Below are 16,789 nucleotides of genomic sequence, written 5' to 3'. Positions count from 1 at the left end.
GCTGATAACACATGATCCACCATTCACAATAGGTGATGTCACAGCTCACCTCCTCCTCCTGTACAATGACAGGAAACACCTCTATATACAGTAGATAACACAGGATCCACCATTCACAATAGGTAATGTCACAGCTCACCTCCTCCTCCTGTACAATGACTGATAACACCTCTATATACAGTAGATAACACAGGATCCACCATTCACAATAGGTGATGTCACAGCTCACCTCGTCCTCCTGTACAATGACTGATAACACCTCTATATACAGTAGATAACACAGGACCCACCATTCACAATAGGCGATGTCACAGCTCACCTCCTCCTCCTGTACAATGACTGATAACACCTCTATATACAGGAGATAACACAGGATCCACCATTCACAATAGGCGATGTCACAGCTCACCTCCTGTACAATGACTGATAACACCTCTATATACAGTAGATAACACAGGATCCACCCTTCACAATAGGTGATGTCACAGCTCACCTCCTCCTCCTGCACAATGACTGATAGCACCTCTATATACAGTAGATAACACAGGATCCACCATTCACAATAGGTGATGTCACAGCTCACCTCCTCCTCCTGTACAATGACTGATAACACCTCTATATACAGTAGATAACACAGGACCCACCATTCACAATAGGCGATGTCACAGCTCGCCTCCTCCTCCTGTACAATGACAGATAACACCTCTATATACAGTAGATAACACAGGACCCACCATTCACAATAGGCGATGTCACAGCTCGCCTCCTCCTCCTGTTCAATGACAGATAACACCTCTATATACAGGAGATAACAGAGGATCCACCATTCACAATAGGTGATGTCACAGCTCACCTCTCCCTCCTCCTGTACAATGACTGATAACACCTCTATATACAGTAGATAACTCAGGATCCACCATTCACAATAGGTGATGTCACAGCTCACCTCCTCCTCCTGTACAATGACTGATAACACCTCTGTATACAGTAGATAACACAGGATCCACCATTCACAATAGGCGATGTCACAGCTCACCTCCACCTCCTGTACAAAGACTGATAGCACCTCTATATACAGTAGATAACACAGGATCCACCATTCACAATAGGTGATGTCACAGCTCACCTCCTCCTCCTGTACAATGACTGATAACACCTCTATATACAGTAGATATCACAGGATCCACCCTTCACAATAGGTGATGTCACAGCGCACCTCCTCCTCCTGTACAATGACTGATAACACCTCTATAAACAGTAGATAACACAGGATCCACCATTCACAATAGGTGATATCACAGCTCACCTTCTCCTCCTCCTGTACAATGACTGATAGCACCTCTATATACAGTAGATAACACAGTATCCACCATTCACAGTATGTGATGTCACAGCTCACCTCCTCCTCCTGTACAATGACTGATAACACCTCTATATACAGTAGATAACACAGGATTCACCATTCACAATAGGTGATGTCACAGCTCACCTCCTCCTCCTGTACAATGACTGATAACACCTCTATATACAGTAGATAACACAGGATCCACCATTCACAATAGGCGATGTCACAGCTCACCTCCCCCACCCTTCTGTACAATGACTGATAACACCTCTATATAAAGTAGATAACTCAGGATCCACCATTCACAATAGGTGATGTCACAGCTCACCTCCTCCTGTACAATGACAGATAACACCTCTATATACAGTAGATAACACAGGATCGACCATTCACAATAGGCGATATCACAGCTCACCTCCTCCTCCTGTACAATGACTGATAACACCTCTATGTACAGCTGATAACACATGATCCACCATTCACAATAGGTGATGTCACAACTCACCTCCTCCTCCTGTACAATGACTGATAACACCTCTGTATACAGTAGATAACACAGGATTCCCCATTCAAAACAGGTGATGTCACAGCTCACCTCCCCCTCCTGTACAATGACTGATAACACCTCTATATAAAGTAGATAACTCAGGATCCACCATTCACAATAGGTGATGTCACAGCTCACCTCCTCCTCCTGTACAATGACTGATAACACTTCTATATACAGTAGATAACACAGGATCCACCATTCACAATAGGTGATATCACAGCTCACCTTCTCCTCCTGTACAATGACTGATAGCACGTCTATATACAGTAGATAACACAGGATCCACCATTCACAGTAGGTGATGTCACAGCTCACCTACTCCTCCTGTACAATGACTGATAACACCTCTATATACAGTAGATAACACAGGATCCACCATTCACAATAGGTGATGTCACAGCTCACCTCCTCCTCCTGTACAATGACTGATAACACCTCTATATACAGTAGATAACACAGGATCCACCATTCACAGCAGTGCCAGGTATTGATGTGTGAGTTTCTCGCATTGCACTCACAAGTGTGACCCCGGCCTTACATTGTTGCACTGGGGTGGGGCAGGAGAGGCACAGACTGGCCACCTGGCCCTGTGTGGTGTGTGGCTGTGGACCCTCCCTGCCCTCCTCTCCACACTCTGCCATTGGAGGCTGATAAGTGCGGTCACCACCACATCCTCTTCCTGTCTCCTCTTATCACATGAGGACAATCCTCCCTCCTCACTCTCACACAGGGGGAACATGTCAGCCACCCCCAGGTCTCCCACTCTGCAGAGCCAAAGGATGAAGAAGGATGAGTCCTTCCTGGGTAAACTGGGGGGCACACTGGTCAGGAAGAAGAAAGCCAGAGAAGGTGAGAGGAGGGGGGGGGGGGGTCCTCTATTAAATCAGCGCGTGCTTGAGAGGGAGAGAAGGGGTTAAATCATGTTAGTCTGCAACCTACATGCAAGGCAGGGAAGTGTCAAAGGGGGAAACTGTCTGTTCTGGGGGAGATAGATAGGGAAGGGTAGGAGGGCTGGTGAGTTTTATGGAGGGGGCTACAGACAGGAATGGCAACTAGCAGGGTAAGAGTGGAAGGGTGTAAAGGACTGGCTAGTGCAGGAATGGGTTAAAAAGGATGACTAGTGTGGGACAGGATAAGAGTGGGTTGAAGGGTCTGGCTTGTGAGGGACCAGACAAGAATGGGTTAAAGGGAATGCCTAGTGTAGAATCAGGCCAGAATGGGTTAATTGAGCTGAGTAGTGTAGCATCAAAGAATAATGGGTTAAAGGGTCTGAAGGGTGAGGGACTGGAAAGGAATGGGTTAAAGGGACTGAGGAGTGCTGGACTGGAATGGGTTAATGGTACTGAGGGGTGCTGGGCTGGAATGGGTTAAAGGGATTGAGGGGTGCTGGGTTGGAATGGGTTAAAGGGATTGAGGGGTGCTGGGTTGGAATGGGTTAAAGGGATTGAGGGGTGCTGGGCTGGAATGGGTTAAAGGGATTGAGGGGTGCTGGGCTGGAATGGGTTAAAGGGATTGAGGGGTGCTGGGCTGGAATGGGTTAAAGGGATTGAGGGGTGCGGGACCGGAGAAGAATGGGTTAAAGGGATTGAGGGGGTGTCGGACTGGAGAGGAATGGGTTAAAGGGATTGAGGGGGTGCAGGACTGGAATTGGTTAAAAGGACTGAGGGGTTCGAAGACTGGAGAGGAATGGGTTAAAGGGGCTGGACTGGAGAGGAATGGGTTAAAAGGTTGAGGAGTGCTGGACTGGAATGGGTTAAAGTAAAGGGCCTGATCAGTGTAAGGTGAGCAATGGATGAATCAATGGTAAGTGTAACCCCTTCTTGTCTGGTCCCAGACTTGTCAGTCCCTTTAACCCATTCCTGTTTTGCCATACACTAAATATCCCTTTTAATCCCACCCAGTTCCGCACTGATCGTTCCCTTTAACCCGTTCCTGTCCCACACTCATCAGTCCCTTTAAACTCATTTCTGTCCGGTGCTAAATTAAAGGGACTGACCAGCGCAGAGAAATGCGTCGTGTTGGCCGATGTGTGAGCGGAACGAATGGCGTTTCAGGCGTCACCCATTTTGGGCGGTCAGGATAGAGTTAACCGCGCTCCGGCTTATCGCTGAATTCGGTGACCAGTGATCATGACTGATCTGATCTGACAGCGGATTAAGGAGCGGAAAGTTCTTTATCCTCCTGGTTCTCCCAGCACTGAAGGGGCCACTGTTGGGGGACCCAACTTTCTCTAAGGTTTGGGGTCACAGTTATGTCTCGTACCGGTGGTCTTATTAGCTTCATATACCCTGCGCTAATGACATTACTACTGCTCTGAATGGGAAGCAGAGCCCCTCCATGCCGTGTCCAAGGGGAATCCATCCCCTATGGTCCTCACGGATCTCAGCTTCAGCCTTCTTGACACTGAGCCCCCAAATCCCCGGCTCCGCTTTACACAACCATAGCTAAAAATGACACAATTCTGGCTACCTGCAGCCACCACTAGAGGGCGCTCCCTACATACAATTGGGAGCCATTTAAAGGGATTGTCCATTTCTGGGGACTTTTATTTTTCTTTCTAAAAAGCATATATTTAGGCCCAGAAAAAGGAGGGTCTCATAAAATTTTGCTCCATTTGGCTTTTACAGGCTCATTATTATTATTTTTTTTTTTTATTGTTTTTCATCACTCGCTCCCACCAAAGAGTGACCATTTGCCTTATACCCCTACAATCTGGCTGTCATTTTGGTCCTCCTCACAATAGGATATTTCCTAATATACTGCAATGCAATGGTATAGCGGTACATAAGCGATTGCAGGTTCAAGTCCCCTAAAAGGACTTAAAAAAAAATATATAAAAATCAAACTAAAAAAATATAAACCTTCAAATCAACCCCCATAAAAAAATAAATAAAAAAATTAAAACATTTGGTGTCATCCTGACTCCCCAGAAAAGTTTAATAGATCAAAATTTAAAAAAAGGTAAAATTGAAGAAAAAAATACAATAAAAAGTGATCAAAACATCATATGTACACATAAAAACATCAGCTCAGCATTCAAAATAAAGGCCGTCACCCACCTCTATGGATAAAAACAAAACAAACAAAATTCATGGGGTTCACGATGACATTTTTTAATTTTTTTTTACAAATTTTTAATATCTTGTCTCTTATTTATTTTATTTTAATTTCTACCACTAAAGCATATAAAAAAATAAAAAAAAAAAGAAAAAACCCTGGAGTTTGATATCGCCGTCATCGTACGGACCTGGAATATTTTTGCCCAGTTATTTATTTTATTTTCTCTTTTTTTTTTTTTTTTAACCTCATTTGGAGTTTTGGAGTTTTTTTTTTTTTTTGTAAAATTAATGGTGCCATTCAAAACAACAACTTGTCCATCAAAATAAGAAAAAAAAATGACGGAAAAATAACTTTTTGAAGAAGAGGAGGTAAAAAACAAAACAAAAGCGCAAAAGTGAAAAAATGTGTTAAGGGGTTAAATTAAAAATAATAAAAAAAAATTAAAATAAAAATTGTTCTGAGGCTAACAAACGAGATGTGTCTTCTAGAGGCGCTGTAGTTTCAGTCAAGGTTGCCAGCCGCTGATTTTAGTAGCCATCCTGTATAATGGGGTCACAGCCTGCTGTGTGGTGACACTAGGCTGCCATTTTATCCTTCACAGTGTTTGTATGGGGCGGCACTTCAGTGTGAGGAATGTGCGTCCTGGGGGCAGGGAGGAGAAATCCTATAAATTTGCACAGGCTTGAACATAATAAAGGCCTCCTGTAGGCGGCCATATTGTGTAATCATGAACCCATAGACTGCTATGGGCCGCACTTTACCTCACAAATTTTAAAAGGGTTGTGTCCACTTCATTTTTATTTCAACATACATGTTGGGGGACGTGATTTGATGCCAAAAACTAATATTGAAGTGTTACAGGGTCTCCTTCTTCCTCACAGACTGGACAGCTCTATTGTCCACAAAATGGCCGCTGATGGAGATGCTTCGGCCTTCTCCAATGTGGTAACTCTACACGCGGGATAGCAGGGTTTTTTTTGTTGTTGTTGGAGGAGTCTGATGGACATATTAGGTCACTTGCTTCGCCACAATAATAATAATCTTTATTTTTATATAGCGCTAACATATTCCGCAGCGCTTTACAGTTTGCACACATTATCATGTGGCCATTTTGTGCACCGTAGCGCTGTGCGCTTTGTGAGGATGGCGGCACTAACGATTGCAGGAGGAGAGCCTGTCATACTTGTATATTAGTCGGCGCCATAAAATAATGTTCACATCTTATCTGTTCTAATGAAGAACAGCAGATGCCAAAAAAACCCCGAATACTGTAGTGCAATGACACCATATGGCGGTATATAGAGTGCTCCATACATAACCACATGCGACCGAAGACCTAACACTGCTATATGTAATATATAATAATGTAATATCCCATGTATACAGCCAGTTGTCGCCAACATGGGTCGAATTCAATCTATTGTTTTTTATTACCAGCCATTCGACCGAGTAAGGAGACATTATAGCAAAGTCAATCGAATCCGTCAACTTCAGCAGGTGTACGGGGGGCTTCCTGACTGATGGGGAGGAAAGTTGAATGACATCACCCGATCCTTTTCCTATTCAGGAACATATGCGCGCTCAGTCTGGCCGAGGGTGCACGTGTTTGGGTAAATCAGAGGGAATGAGCCTATAAAAATGAGCGGTAGATATTTCTATAACTGTGTGACCAATATTAGAGGTTTCTTTTTCTATATACATCAGTCTCTCTTATAGGCACAGTGCCCCTTTTAAATTAAACGGCCATTTTTTTTTTTTTTTAAATGTCATTTTTTCCTCCCTGGGGTGATATGCGGCTATCTGCAGGAAGCAGCAGGGCTACGTCATTTACTTTACTTTGGTCGGTGTTATGCTATATAAATACCATAGAAGTAAAAAAAACGGTCACTTCGGGCGGAACCGTCTCCCAAAAAAAAAGTAAGGTGAAAGTTTTTTTCCTTTTTTTTTAGATGAAATGGAAAAGCTTTTAGGCAGCGGCACAGAGTATTTCAGGAGAGTGTTGGTATAGAAGCAATAAAGTGTCCATTGTGACGGAGGGTCAATGTATGACTGCATGGGAGTCAGGAGTTAGATGGAAACACACTGACTGTTGTCAGCAGCACAGAGTATTTAAGTGGAAGCCAGTAGTTCTGAAGTAGTGTGTATATATATATATATATATATATATATATATATATATATATATATGTGTGTGTGCCCCCTGCTGTTCCTCAGATGCATTACAGGTAGCAGCAGACGCCCCGGGTGGGTCACTTATTTGCATCACATGCGAGTCACATTGTGTCTCATGAACCTCAGGGCGCGGGGCTCAGTTTTGTGGTTTTAGTTTTCCTCAGAAATGGCGCACTGAAAGCTTGACTCTATTCATCGCTCTTTATTACTCAGTGGCAGTGCGAGCTGCTATTCTCTGTTATCTGCCAGTTTAGGCTGCCTATAGGGCTTTCTTCCTGATAACTGGCACCGACTCTTCTGCTGCTGTCTTAGATCGGATGGAAAGTTTTTCAATACCTTTACCTTTTTTTTTTTTTTTTTCCTTTTTTTTTTTTTTCTCCCTTTTTTTTCTCTTTTTTTTTTTTTTTTTTCTTTATCTCCTTTTCTCTTCAAAACTTTATGGAACTTTTTGTCTTAGATTGTGCCCACTAAGGGGCATTACTGGAGGTTTTTCTCCAGTCTAATGCTACTAACGCAGGAAATGAGAATCCCCCCCCAAAAATGAGATTAAATAACATTGACTATTAGTTTTTATATCTGCGCCTCTCCGCCCCCTCGCTGTAAAGCGGAGGAGTGCTGTGACCCACTTCAGCAGATTGTTTAAATTATATTGTCCCCATGTCGGCCATAACCCTTCTCCTGATTCCAGACCCCAAACTAATCACCTTCCAGCGTTCTCTAATTTCCACAGACCACGTCTTGACGTTGAGCATTCCGGGAATTTTTCCCCAAAATTGGTAAGTGTGGTGAATAGGAACTTGGTGATGGCCATTGTTTGCCCCCCTGACTGCTACACTACTCCATACCTCCCACCTCTCCCGGATTTAGGGGGGGCTGACTGCACGTCCTGACTTCAGCGGTTTGTGTCCTCAGGAGTGGGGTGCGGTTTGATTCGATGGTGGAGCAGGGAGACGCCCGTCCCATCAGCTCCCTGCTCCACCATTCTCTGCCCCTTCATTGTGTTCCGCAAGGGTTAACCTTTCTCCTGCCTGGCATTCCAAGGTGAGGAGACTTCTAAGCCTTGCCACACTGTGGGAACTCCAAAAGGACATTATTTCTGCGTGGGGGCACAAAAAAAACGGACTGGTTGAGTTTAGGGATCTATCTAAAGATCTGCCTCTGACAGTTGAGACCCGCTTAGATTTGTACCGTTTTTAGACCGCTTAGTTGCAGCGGACTGTAGCGCCTAAGGGGGTTAAACGATTAGGTTTGGAATTATCGATGACGTAAAATGTAAAAATACTAAAGTCTGTAAGCCGGAGGAGTCTGATCGCTTTTTAGGGGGTTGAATAATTTTGCAAGACGCTTCCACACGAGTCTGGTTGTGTAGACAGAGCTTGTGGTCGGCAGCCAGGCGACCGACGGCAGCATCTCCGTAGTGAGCTAATTATACTGCATAGCAGCTGGCACCGCTCCTGGCACAGCACGCCCCTCCAGCGCCGCTGCAGCTTTTATACCATTATTTCTCCTAAATTCCCATCCTGTAACGCTCATTAGTCGCCCCCCCCACCCACCGCGGGAGTCGGCTCCTCTTTTTCCTGCCAGCTGTCCAGACCCCTCCAATCTGTCCGGCTCCTGGCAAGACCTCATCGTCGTCACCCTGTCAGAAATAACCCGGCTCTAATCTGCGCACACTGCTCGCTCCTCTTCTCCTACACTGCTGACCCCCCAATCTGGGACCACCATGTCCGGGCTCCTGTGCAGGAAACGCAGGAAGGAGGCCGCCGAGGAGAAGACAGGTGTGTAGGATTTGGTTAATGATTGGGAATGGATCAATGCCAATGCCACGCTCCGGAGTAAGGCCGCTAGATCCATAGGATCCGGGTTATGGACTTTGTGACGCCATATGGTGCAGTCATGAGGGCATAGTGTGTGGCCCTAATGGTCATCACAATTAATGGGACTCCTATAGGAATCCGTGTCCCCAAACTGAACACATCTGCCCAGTCCACGTCCCTTTAAAATATACATTTTTAATTTTTTTTTTGCCTAGTGAGCGATCTCCAGGATGAAGGCAGAAACGCCATCAACGCCCCGATGTCACCCAGCACCATCGATATCCACCCGGAGGACACCCTGCTCGGTACAGTATTACCTCAATATCATTCATAATGGCAGCTTTTTTTTTTTTTTTTTTTTTAAAGGGATATTCCCATCTCAAGCATATCCATAGGTTATATATATATTTTTTTAAATCTTCCTTGGAAGTGAAGGGTGAGGGCAGCTTCATTATTGTTGGCGATGCGGCTCCCTATTCTTGAGATAAGATGCAGGGCATTTATATTACTTAAAGGGTTATTACCTTTTTAAAGAAAAAAAAAAAAGTTATCCCCCTCTATAGAATAGGGAAAATGTTGACTGTCGCCGCTGGGACCTCCAGAGATCCTACTTTGAATGTAGCGGTGGTGCGCACACTCAACCTCCACTCCATTCATTGTCTATGAAACTGCCGGGAAAAAAAAAAATATATATATATTAATAAAAATATATAATAATAATAATGAATAAAGAAAATAAAAAAAAAAAAAATATTTATATATATATATATATATGTATATATATATATATATATATATATATATATATATATATATATATACATATATATATATATATATATATATATATATATATATATATAATTTTTTTTTTTATTTTTATTTTTTTTTTAAATATTAGGTACAATGATATATATATATATATATATATATATATATATATATATATATATTTTTTTTTTTACTTCTCCTTTTTATATCTTTTTTTATTTATTTTTTTCTAATGACTGATAAATTCCAGTATGGAACTTAATGACTTCAGAGTCACTTGATGAGTATTTTCCAGGGGCGTCTTGTGTCCTTGTTATATCTGTCTGCCTTATTATTACCGGCGAGGCTGCTGTCATGTCCCTGACCGATTCTCTACTTTCTGAACGCACAGAAGAAAATGAGGAGCGGACCATGATCGACCCAAACTCCAAAGAAGAAGCAAAGTTTAAGGAACTTATAAAGGTCAGAGCAATATATCTTTATACTGTGTGTTTTTCTTTAATAGCGCCCCACTTGTCTGCAGGTCATTTGTGGTATTGCAGTTGAGCCTCATTAACATAATTGGAGTTGAACTGCAATACCACATGCAACCTGTGTACCAATGTGGCGCTGTGACTTGAAGAAAGTGACAATTTTTTTTTCACCCTTTAACTAAATGTACTTTCAACAAACTTTGCATAAATCAAGAGTACAGGTGATTATGAGAAACTTCTCCTTCCCTCTGCTGCCTCCTCAGCTCACTATCCACTCTCCAAAAACAAGCAAAAAAACAGCATAACTCCATTTATAAGACCAGATGGACTATCAGGTTACTCCTTGTAATATAGTCTATGAAAAGGATAGGATGCTGGAGTGCGGAGCAGAGAGAGACACAAGAAGATGCTGTTGAGCTTTCTAACAAGTCTCTTACCTCCCCAACAAAGCTGGTTTCTCATCCACACTGCTCAGTACTGCTGTATAACTTCCTCCATGCTGCTGCTTCTACCTGTGTGCTTACTGACAATGAAAAGAAGGAATCCCTCTCTGAATGGAGACCTCAAAGCAGCTAGTTTCTTAACCCCCTCCCCCCCCAGCTCCAAGTCCATTCTAAAGTAGGAGATTGGGCTTTTAAGGGGGAAATAAAAATTGTGAAAATGTAGAGTTGCTGTCATATAATGTCTAGGAATAGTTATTCCTCAGGACAGCTTATTCTAAACAGTTACTTGAAAGTATGGTTACCCTTTAAATAAAGTATTTCATTTGAGCTCAAGGATTTAAAATCCGAAGAGAAAACCGAAAATGAGAAGTGGAAGGTTCTGGGGTGCTTTATCTCACTCCAGAGATGGATTCTCATCTGCTGCTATCTAAATTCACAGCTGCACTGCTTAGTATTATTGTGTAATGTCCTCCATGATGCTACTTTCTGGATTCACAGCTACACTGCTCAGTATTGCTGTATGATGTCCTGCATGCTGCTGCAATGTGGACTCGCACCTACACTGCTCAGTACTACTATATAATGTCCTCCAGGCTAATGCTATCTGGATTCACAGCTACACTTCTCAGTACTGCTGTATAGTGCTCTCCACGCTGCTATCTGGATTCCCAGCAACACTGCTCAGTATTGGTGTATAATGTCCTACATGATACTACTTTCTGGCTTCACAGCCACACTGCTCAGTACTACTGTATAATGTTCTGCACGCTGTTTCTGAACATGTGCTAAATGGACACAGGAGAGCCGGAATCCCTCTTGTCTTTGTGTGCAGTGTATACAGACATCATAATAGCTAGTCTCTACCCACTAGCTCAGAGACAACTGAAATATGGAAGAGACAAGTGATATATCAGCGTTATTCCTCATGTACATACACAGCCTATTCTGTACAGTCACCAGCAATGACAGTTCCGCTTCCCTCTAAGGGTGATGGCGGACTAACTTTTTTTTTTTATTATTTAATGATTATGCACCGTCCATAACTTCCTCCTGCCTCCGTAGGTCCTAATAGACTGGATTAATGAAGTCCTTGTAGAGGAGCGGATAATAGTGAAGAACCTGGAGGAAGATTTTTACGACGGACAGGTCTTACAGAAGCTCCTAGGTGACTGTGTAGATGTGTACAGCGGGGTGCGCACGCTTTATGGCTGCTGCAAAGAATGGGAGCTAACGGGCAGAATAGTGTCCCTAGCAAGTGTTGGGTTTTCACCTGTTTGGAGCCATGTGCTCCCGCTCCTTTTGACAAATTTCTGTTCCAGTTGCCTAAATAATACTGCTATACAGTGCCGCCACCATCAAGGATTGCACATATATTATAACAGTGGCTAAATAAATGCCGCTCGCATAATACCAACATACACTGCAGTTACATTACTTTATGTATAGAGCCTGGTCTCTGCTCACATCTGGAAAGCAAGGCTCATTAAAGGGTCGTACGCTGACTTTTATAGGGTTGCTACTTGTGGCGCTAGTGAGACCACCTTTTTTCTTCTGGAGAGCTAATTTGCATAACTTTTTTTGGAATAACAGTACCCCCCTCCTAGACCATCAGGAAGTCATGACCTAGTACCACCCAACATACCCCCCCCAATTTATTTGATTTTATTTTCAGTACACGGATACAGAACCAGAATGGCGCAGTACTGTAAGCTAGTGGTCATTTTTGGGAACTGCTGTTCCGATCCTATTCACTTTAATAGCAGCTGGGCCGGTCACTACCTGCGGTGTATGGAACTCTGTATACATCTGGCTGCTGTGGTATTTAGCAGAGGATCACTGGGGGCATTGGACCCCCCACAGACCTGATGTGATGACTTATCCTAAGGAAAGCTCATCAATAGTTTAATTATGGAAAATCCCTTTAAGAATCATTGTAGTCAATAACTTCCCGGGACCCAATGGAGAAAATCAGCACCCCCCCTTCAAAGAGGGAAGGGGGGGGGGGGGGGGGGAAGTAAAACACTTCCCAATTCCGGAAGCTTTAATTAATTTCAATGACCTGCCTCCTACACCTTGGATTTAACGATCTAGTCAGATGGGATGGAATTAATTACGCGTCTCCTTTCGTTTTGCCCCCCTTAAAGGTTAAGTCCAAATTAATTAACTTTTTGAATCTGCAGAAGTCACCGCTGCGCTTTATAAATCCATGCGGAGCTTAACCAACTTATATGATTAATGAGGGAACGATGGGGGATTTTTTTTTTTTTTTTTTTTTCACTTTATTTTCAATGGTTATTTAACTATAAAAAATGAGCTGCCATCTTTGGAGAAACTCTTCAGTAAGTGTTCCATTTTTTTTCTACAGCTCCCCCACAGGAAAAAATGAAGTATTACACAAATAGATTTAGTTTCCACTTAAACCTCTGGACGGTCTATATACTGTATATACATGACAGGACCACTGGAGTGGGAGGCGCTATTATCGGAGGGTCCTTAATAAAAAAAAAAAAAAAAAATTTTTATTTTTTTCAGAGAAGCTGGCAAACCGAAAACTGAGCGTTGCAGAGGTGACGCAGTCTGAGATCGGACAAAAACAGAAGCTTCAGACCATCCTGGATGATATACAGGAATTTCTGAGACCGCAGGGGTGGGCCATACGCTGGAACGTCGATTGTAAGTGGATCTGTTTGCTAAAAGGGGGCTCCTGACAATAAGTTGATCAGTGTCCTCCTGTTGGGACCACCAGTGATCAGCTGTGGGAGAAAACTGCCACAAGTGTTCAATTTAACTGCAGCACCCCCTACAGGAGAAGTGAAGCATTGCACCCTGCCCACTCAAGCCATTGGGTTGTCTGTGTCATTGGGTGCAGGTGTATGGAGCCAGCTCAGGAGCTGAGCCCGCGCTACACACGGTGGGTGGTGGCTGTAATAAAAAATAAAAAATAATAAAAAAAATTATATATATATATATATATATATATATATATATATAATATATTTTATTATAATTATTTTTTATTTTTCATTCTCAGCTCATCACAGAATGAGAACTTGAAATATATTATTATAACGTACTTTTTCAATTCCTTTCCTCCAGCGATACATGGAAAAAACCTGGTTGCCATTTTGCACCTTCTAGTAGCCCTGGCCATTCATTTCCGAGCTCCTATACGGCTACCTGAACATGTGTGTGTGCAGGTAGTGGTGGTAAAGGTAAGAATTCTATATAAATTATTTTTTTTTTTTTCTCCTACCTTCCCCTCCCCTTTCATATACCATTATACATTAGTTCATGGCTTTTCTGAAACTTTATCAGGAGACAAGTCAATTTTGATCATTTCAATGTGCACAGACAATTCTCCTAAATGGCCACTAGATGGCAGCAGAGGTTAACCCTAAAAACCTTTTACCCTTCCCAGCGCTCCTACAGCTGATTTATTTATTTTCTTTTTTTTTTTTTTTTTTTTTTTTTCCTTTTTAAATTGTTTTTCGCTTGGTAATGCCTTGTGGTTTCTGGGTCTAAATTGTTTTCTCGCCGGTCATAGTCAATTCAGATTCATTACTTTCCAGATTTCCAGGGCTCCTGACTAGTACAGGGCTACTTATTTGGGCCCCCCCAGGCTCCAGGGCCACTATAGTTACACCCCTGCTTCCTTTTTAGAAATAAGCCCTGCATGTTTGGTGTTCAAGTTTAGAGCTGGTGCAAAATTTCACCCCCAAATAACAGGGGAACCTCTAATTTTGGCTCTTTTTACCCCTTGATCAATGGGGACTATGAAATAGGTAAATGGATGACTACTTTCTTTTCCCAAACAGCGCCACCCCTTTCCACAGGTTGCCTCTGGTATTGCAGCTCCGCTATAATTGGGACTGAGCTGCATTACCGGAAACGTCCTGTGAACAAGTGTGGCGCTATTTCTGAAAACAAAGCAGCCATGCCATCCTCCTATAAATTGGAAATGTCAAAACTATTTTTAAAAAATATTTTTGTTTTTGTTATAATCTTCCCCCTGAATTTGCTGTCCTTGCCTTTCAGAAACGAGAAGGCCTCCTGCAGACGACCCACGTGACCGAGGAACTGACGACCACGACGGAGTGAGCGTTTCCTAAATACGCCGCGCTTGCACGCTGTACCAGAAGCCATGCTGTTGTCTGAACCCGTAGCCAAAAAAACGTTACCATAGAGCTTACACTCTAAAAGTGACCGCACGCCTGCCTACCGGGACGCCAGGAAAAAAAAAACTGCTTTCTTCTAGAAACAGCGCCGCCACATATCTGCAGGTTGTCTCTGGTATTGCAGCTGAGCTCCACTGAAGTGAATGGGGCTGAGTTGCAATACCACGTTCAACCTGAGGACGTGGGTGGTGCTGTTTTTGTACAGTAAGCAGGAACGTACACCGCATTGCTCATATATAGTGTTCACACAGCTTATAAATATATAATACGGGTCTTGCCGTGACTGACGACTTGAAAATGACGGCCTGGTAGGAGATGGCGGAACCACTGAGACATGACTAAAATATAATTGTTTTTTATCTAATCTCTAGCCAGCCAAGGCTCCCTAATAACGAGCTGTTGAGTGACATCCGCAGGTTGCTTCTGGCTTTTGCTTAAATTTAAAAAAAAAAAAAAAAGTCTATCTCCATTGATTTCTATGGGAGTTCTGAAAATGGCCAAATTGCCAAGCGCTCCCATACACTTCAATGGAGAAGGTCGCTTGTCTGTTCCTGAAAGTGCATGAATGGAGCTTCACCTTCAAGGTCCTAGTACTGGAATCCGCACTTACTGGACACTTATGGCCGCACAATGAGCCAACTGAGAATCTGTCAGTGAGCTCCTTCTGATAAGGCTTGAACTCCTTTATCTGTCTTTTTTTTTTTTTTCTGAGCTCCTCTGTGCTAATTGGTGACCACAGACCACATCTAAGTTGAGCCGAACTTTGTTGTGGTCATAAATCAACTGAGAAGAGCTCAGAAAATGACAGATAAAGAGTTACAAACGCCATCTTGGAGGATATAGAAGGCAAACGGCGCAAAACTTTTAATGAGAAAGCGGGCGCGTGACTGCAAGTATGTGATTATTTTACATTTTTTTTATTTTTTCATACATGCGGTCACATGCTGACTAGACGTGCGCAGCCTCGCTCAATTCAAGTGTATTGTGCGAAGCCGGACACGTCTAGTCTGAATGTGGCAGCCAATATGGCAGCGACGGGGGGGTGGCGTTAGCAGCCTGCGGCTGTAATGTTAACTCATTGCTGCCTCCTGATTGTGCTATGTGGGGAGGAAATGGGAACTGCTGCACATGGGCACCGACAGAGATCGGCGGCAGCATTTAGATGGTTCACAGCCATGATCGGAGCGGTTAATAAAGCCTAACTGTTTATGGGGAACATATATGCAAATGGAGTCTCTCCCACATATATATATATATATATATATATAATTTTTTTTTATTTTATTTTTTCACTTTTTTGTCCTTTTGTTGCTTTCTTACTTTTTGGTACTTTTTTTTATTTTTTATTTTTTTTCTAATTGTCTATTTTTTTTTTCTTTTAGGATGATGATGGGGAAATTTGGTAAGTAACGTCTTATTTAAAGCCCTTCTCAGTGTCGCATCCGGATTCTTATTTTGAGAGACTACAACTCCCGGTATCTGCCTGATAGTGGAATAAGTAGGGATCCACCGCAGCACAGAGTGTTTATTTAAAGGGGTCATCCACAGTGACAAATGTATGATCGATTATGAATGCTGGGACCCCCGCTGATGCAGGGGGTTATGAATGAAGCGATAACGGAGGCTTTTCTCTGCTATGGGTTTAGGGGGTCCGACAGGGCTCATGCGTGACCGCCGCCATGTATACAGTGTAAGAAGGACTGGTATACAGTGAACACATTGAGCTTCATAATAACACTGTATACAGTCAGCTCTCCGGCTCCCTCTAGTGGGGGATTTGGAAACCAAGAACTCTGACCACTTTCTTCTATGAACAGCGCCACTCTTGTCCACAGGTTGTGTCTGGCATCGCACTTCAGCTCCCTAGAAATAAATGGGACTGAGGTGCAATACCAGACCCAACCTGTAGACAGTTATGGCGCTGTTTTTAAAAGACAGCGAGCCTATTTTTTATTTTATTTTTTTCTAATAGTGTGCAACCGT

The 16,789-nt window shown here is 43.0% G+C and overlaps 1 protein-coding gene across 2 annotated transcripts in view; it reads left to right on the top strand.

Moving 5' to 3' along the window:
• Window positions 1-2,601: 2,601 nt before the first annotated feature.
• PARVB (parvin beta) overlaps window positions 2,602-16,789 on the top strand; it is a 36,544-nt gene continuing 22,356 nt past the window's right edge. Inside the window, exons 1-8 of one of the 2 annotated variants that reach the window (XM_069763350.1) lie at window positions 2,602-2,744; window positions 9,160-9,249; window positions 10,107-10,177; window positions 11,694-11,796; window positions 13,164-13,304; window positions 13,728-13,843; window positions 14,667-14,725; window positions 16,189-16,208. In XM_069763350.1, coding sequence (XP_069619451.1) covers window positions 2,633-2,744; window positions 9,160-9,249; window positions 10,107-10,177; window positions 11,694-11,796; window positions 13,164-13,304; window positions 13,728-13,843; window positions 14,667-14,725; window positions 16,189-16,208 — 712 coding nt within the window. In that variant the 5' untranslated portion in view covers window positions 2,602-2,632. Of the gene's footprint in view, window positions 2,745-8,541; window positions 8,906-9,159; window positions 9,250-10,106; window positions 10,178-11,693; window positions 11,797-13,163; window positions 13,305-13,727; window positions 13,844-14,666; window positions 14,726-16,188; window positions 16,209-16,789 lie in introns of those variants that run through there. The other variant, XM_069763351.1, reaches the window with a different exon arrangement.

The sequence above is a fragment of the Ranitomeya imitator genome, chromosome 4 (genome assembly GCF_032444005.1).
Source record: "Ranitomeya imitator isolate aRanImi1 chromosome 4, aRanImi1.pri, whole genome shotgun sequence".
Lineage (NCBI taxonomy): Eukaryota > Metazoa > Chordata > Amphibia > Anura > Dendrobatidae > Ranitomeya > Ranitomeya imitator.
The sequence above is the reverse complement of the archived record's forward strand: the minus strand, read 5'-3'. Positions and strand labels throughout refer to the sequence as shown.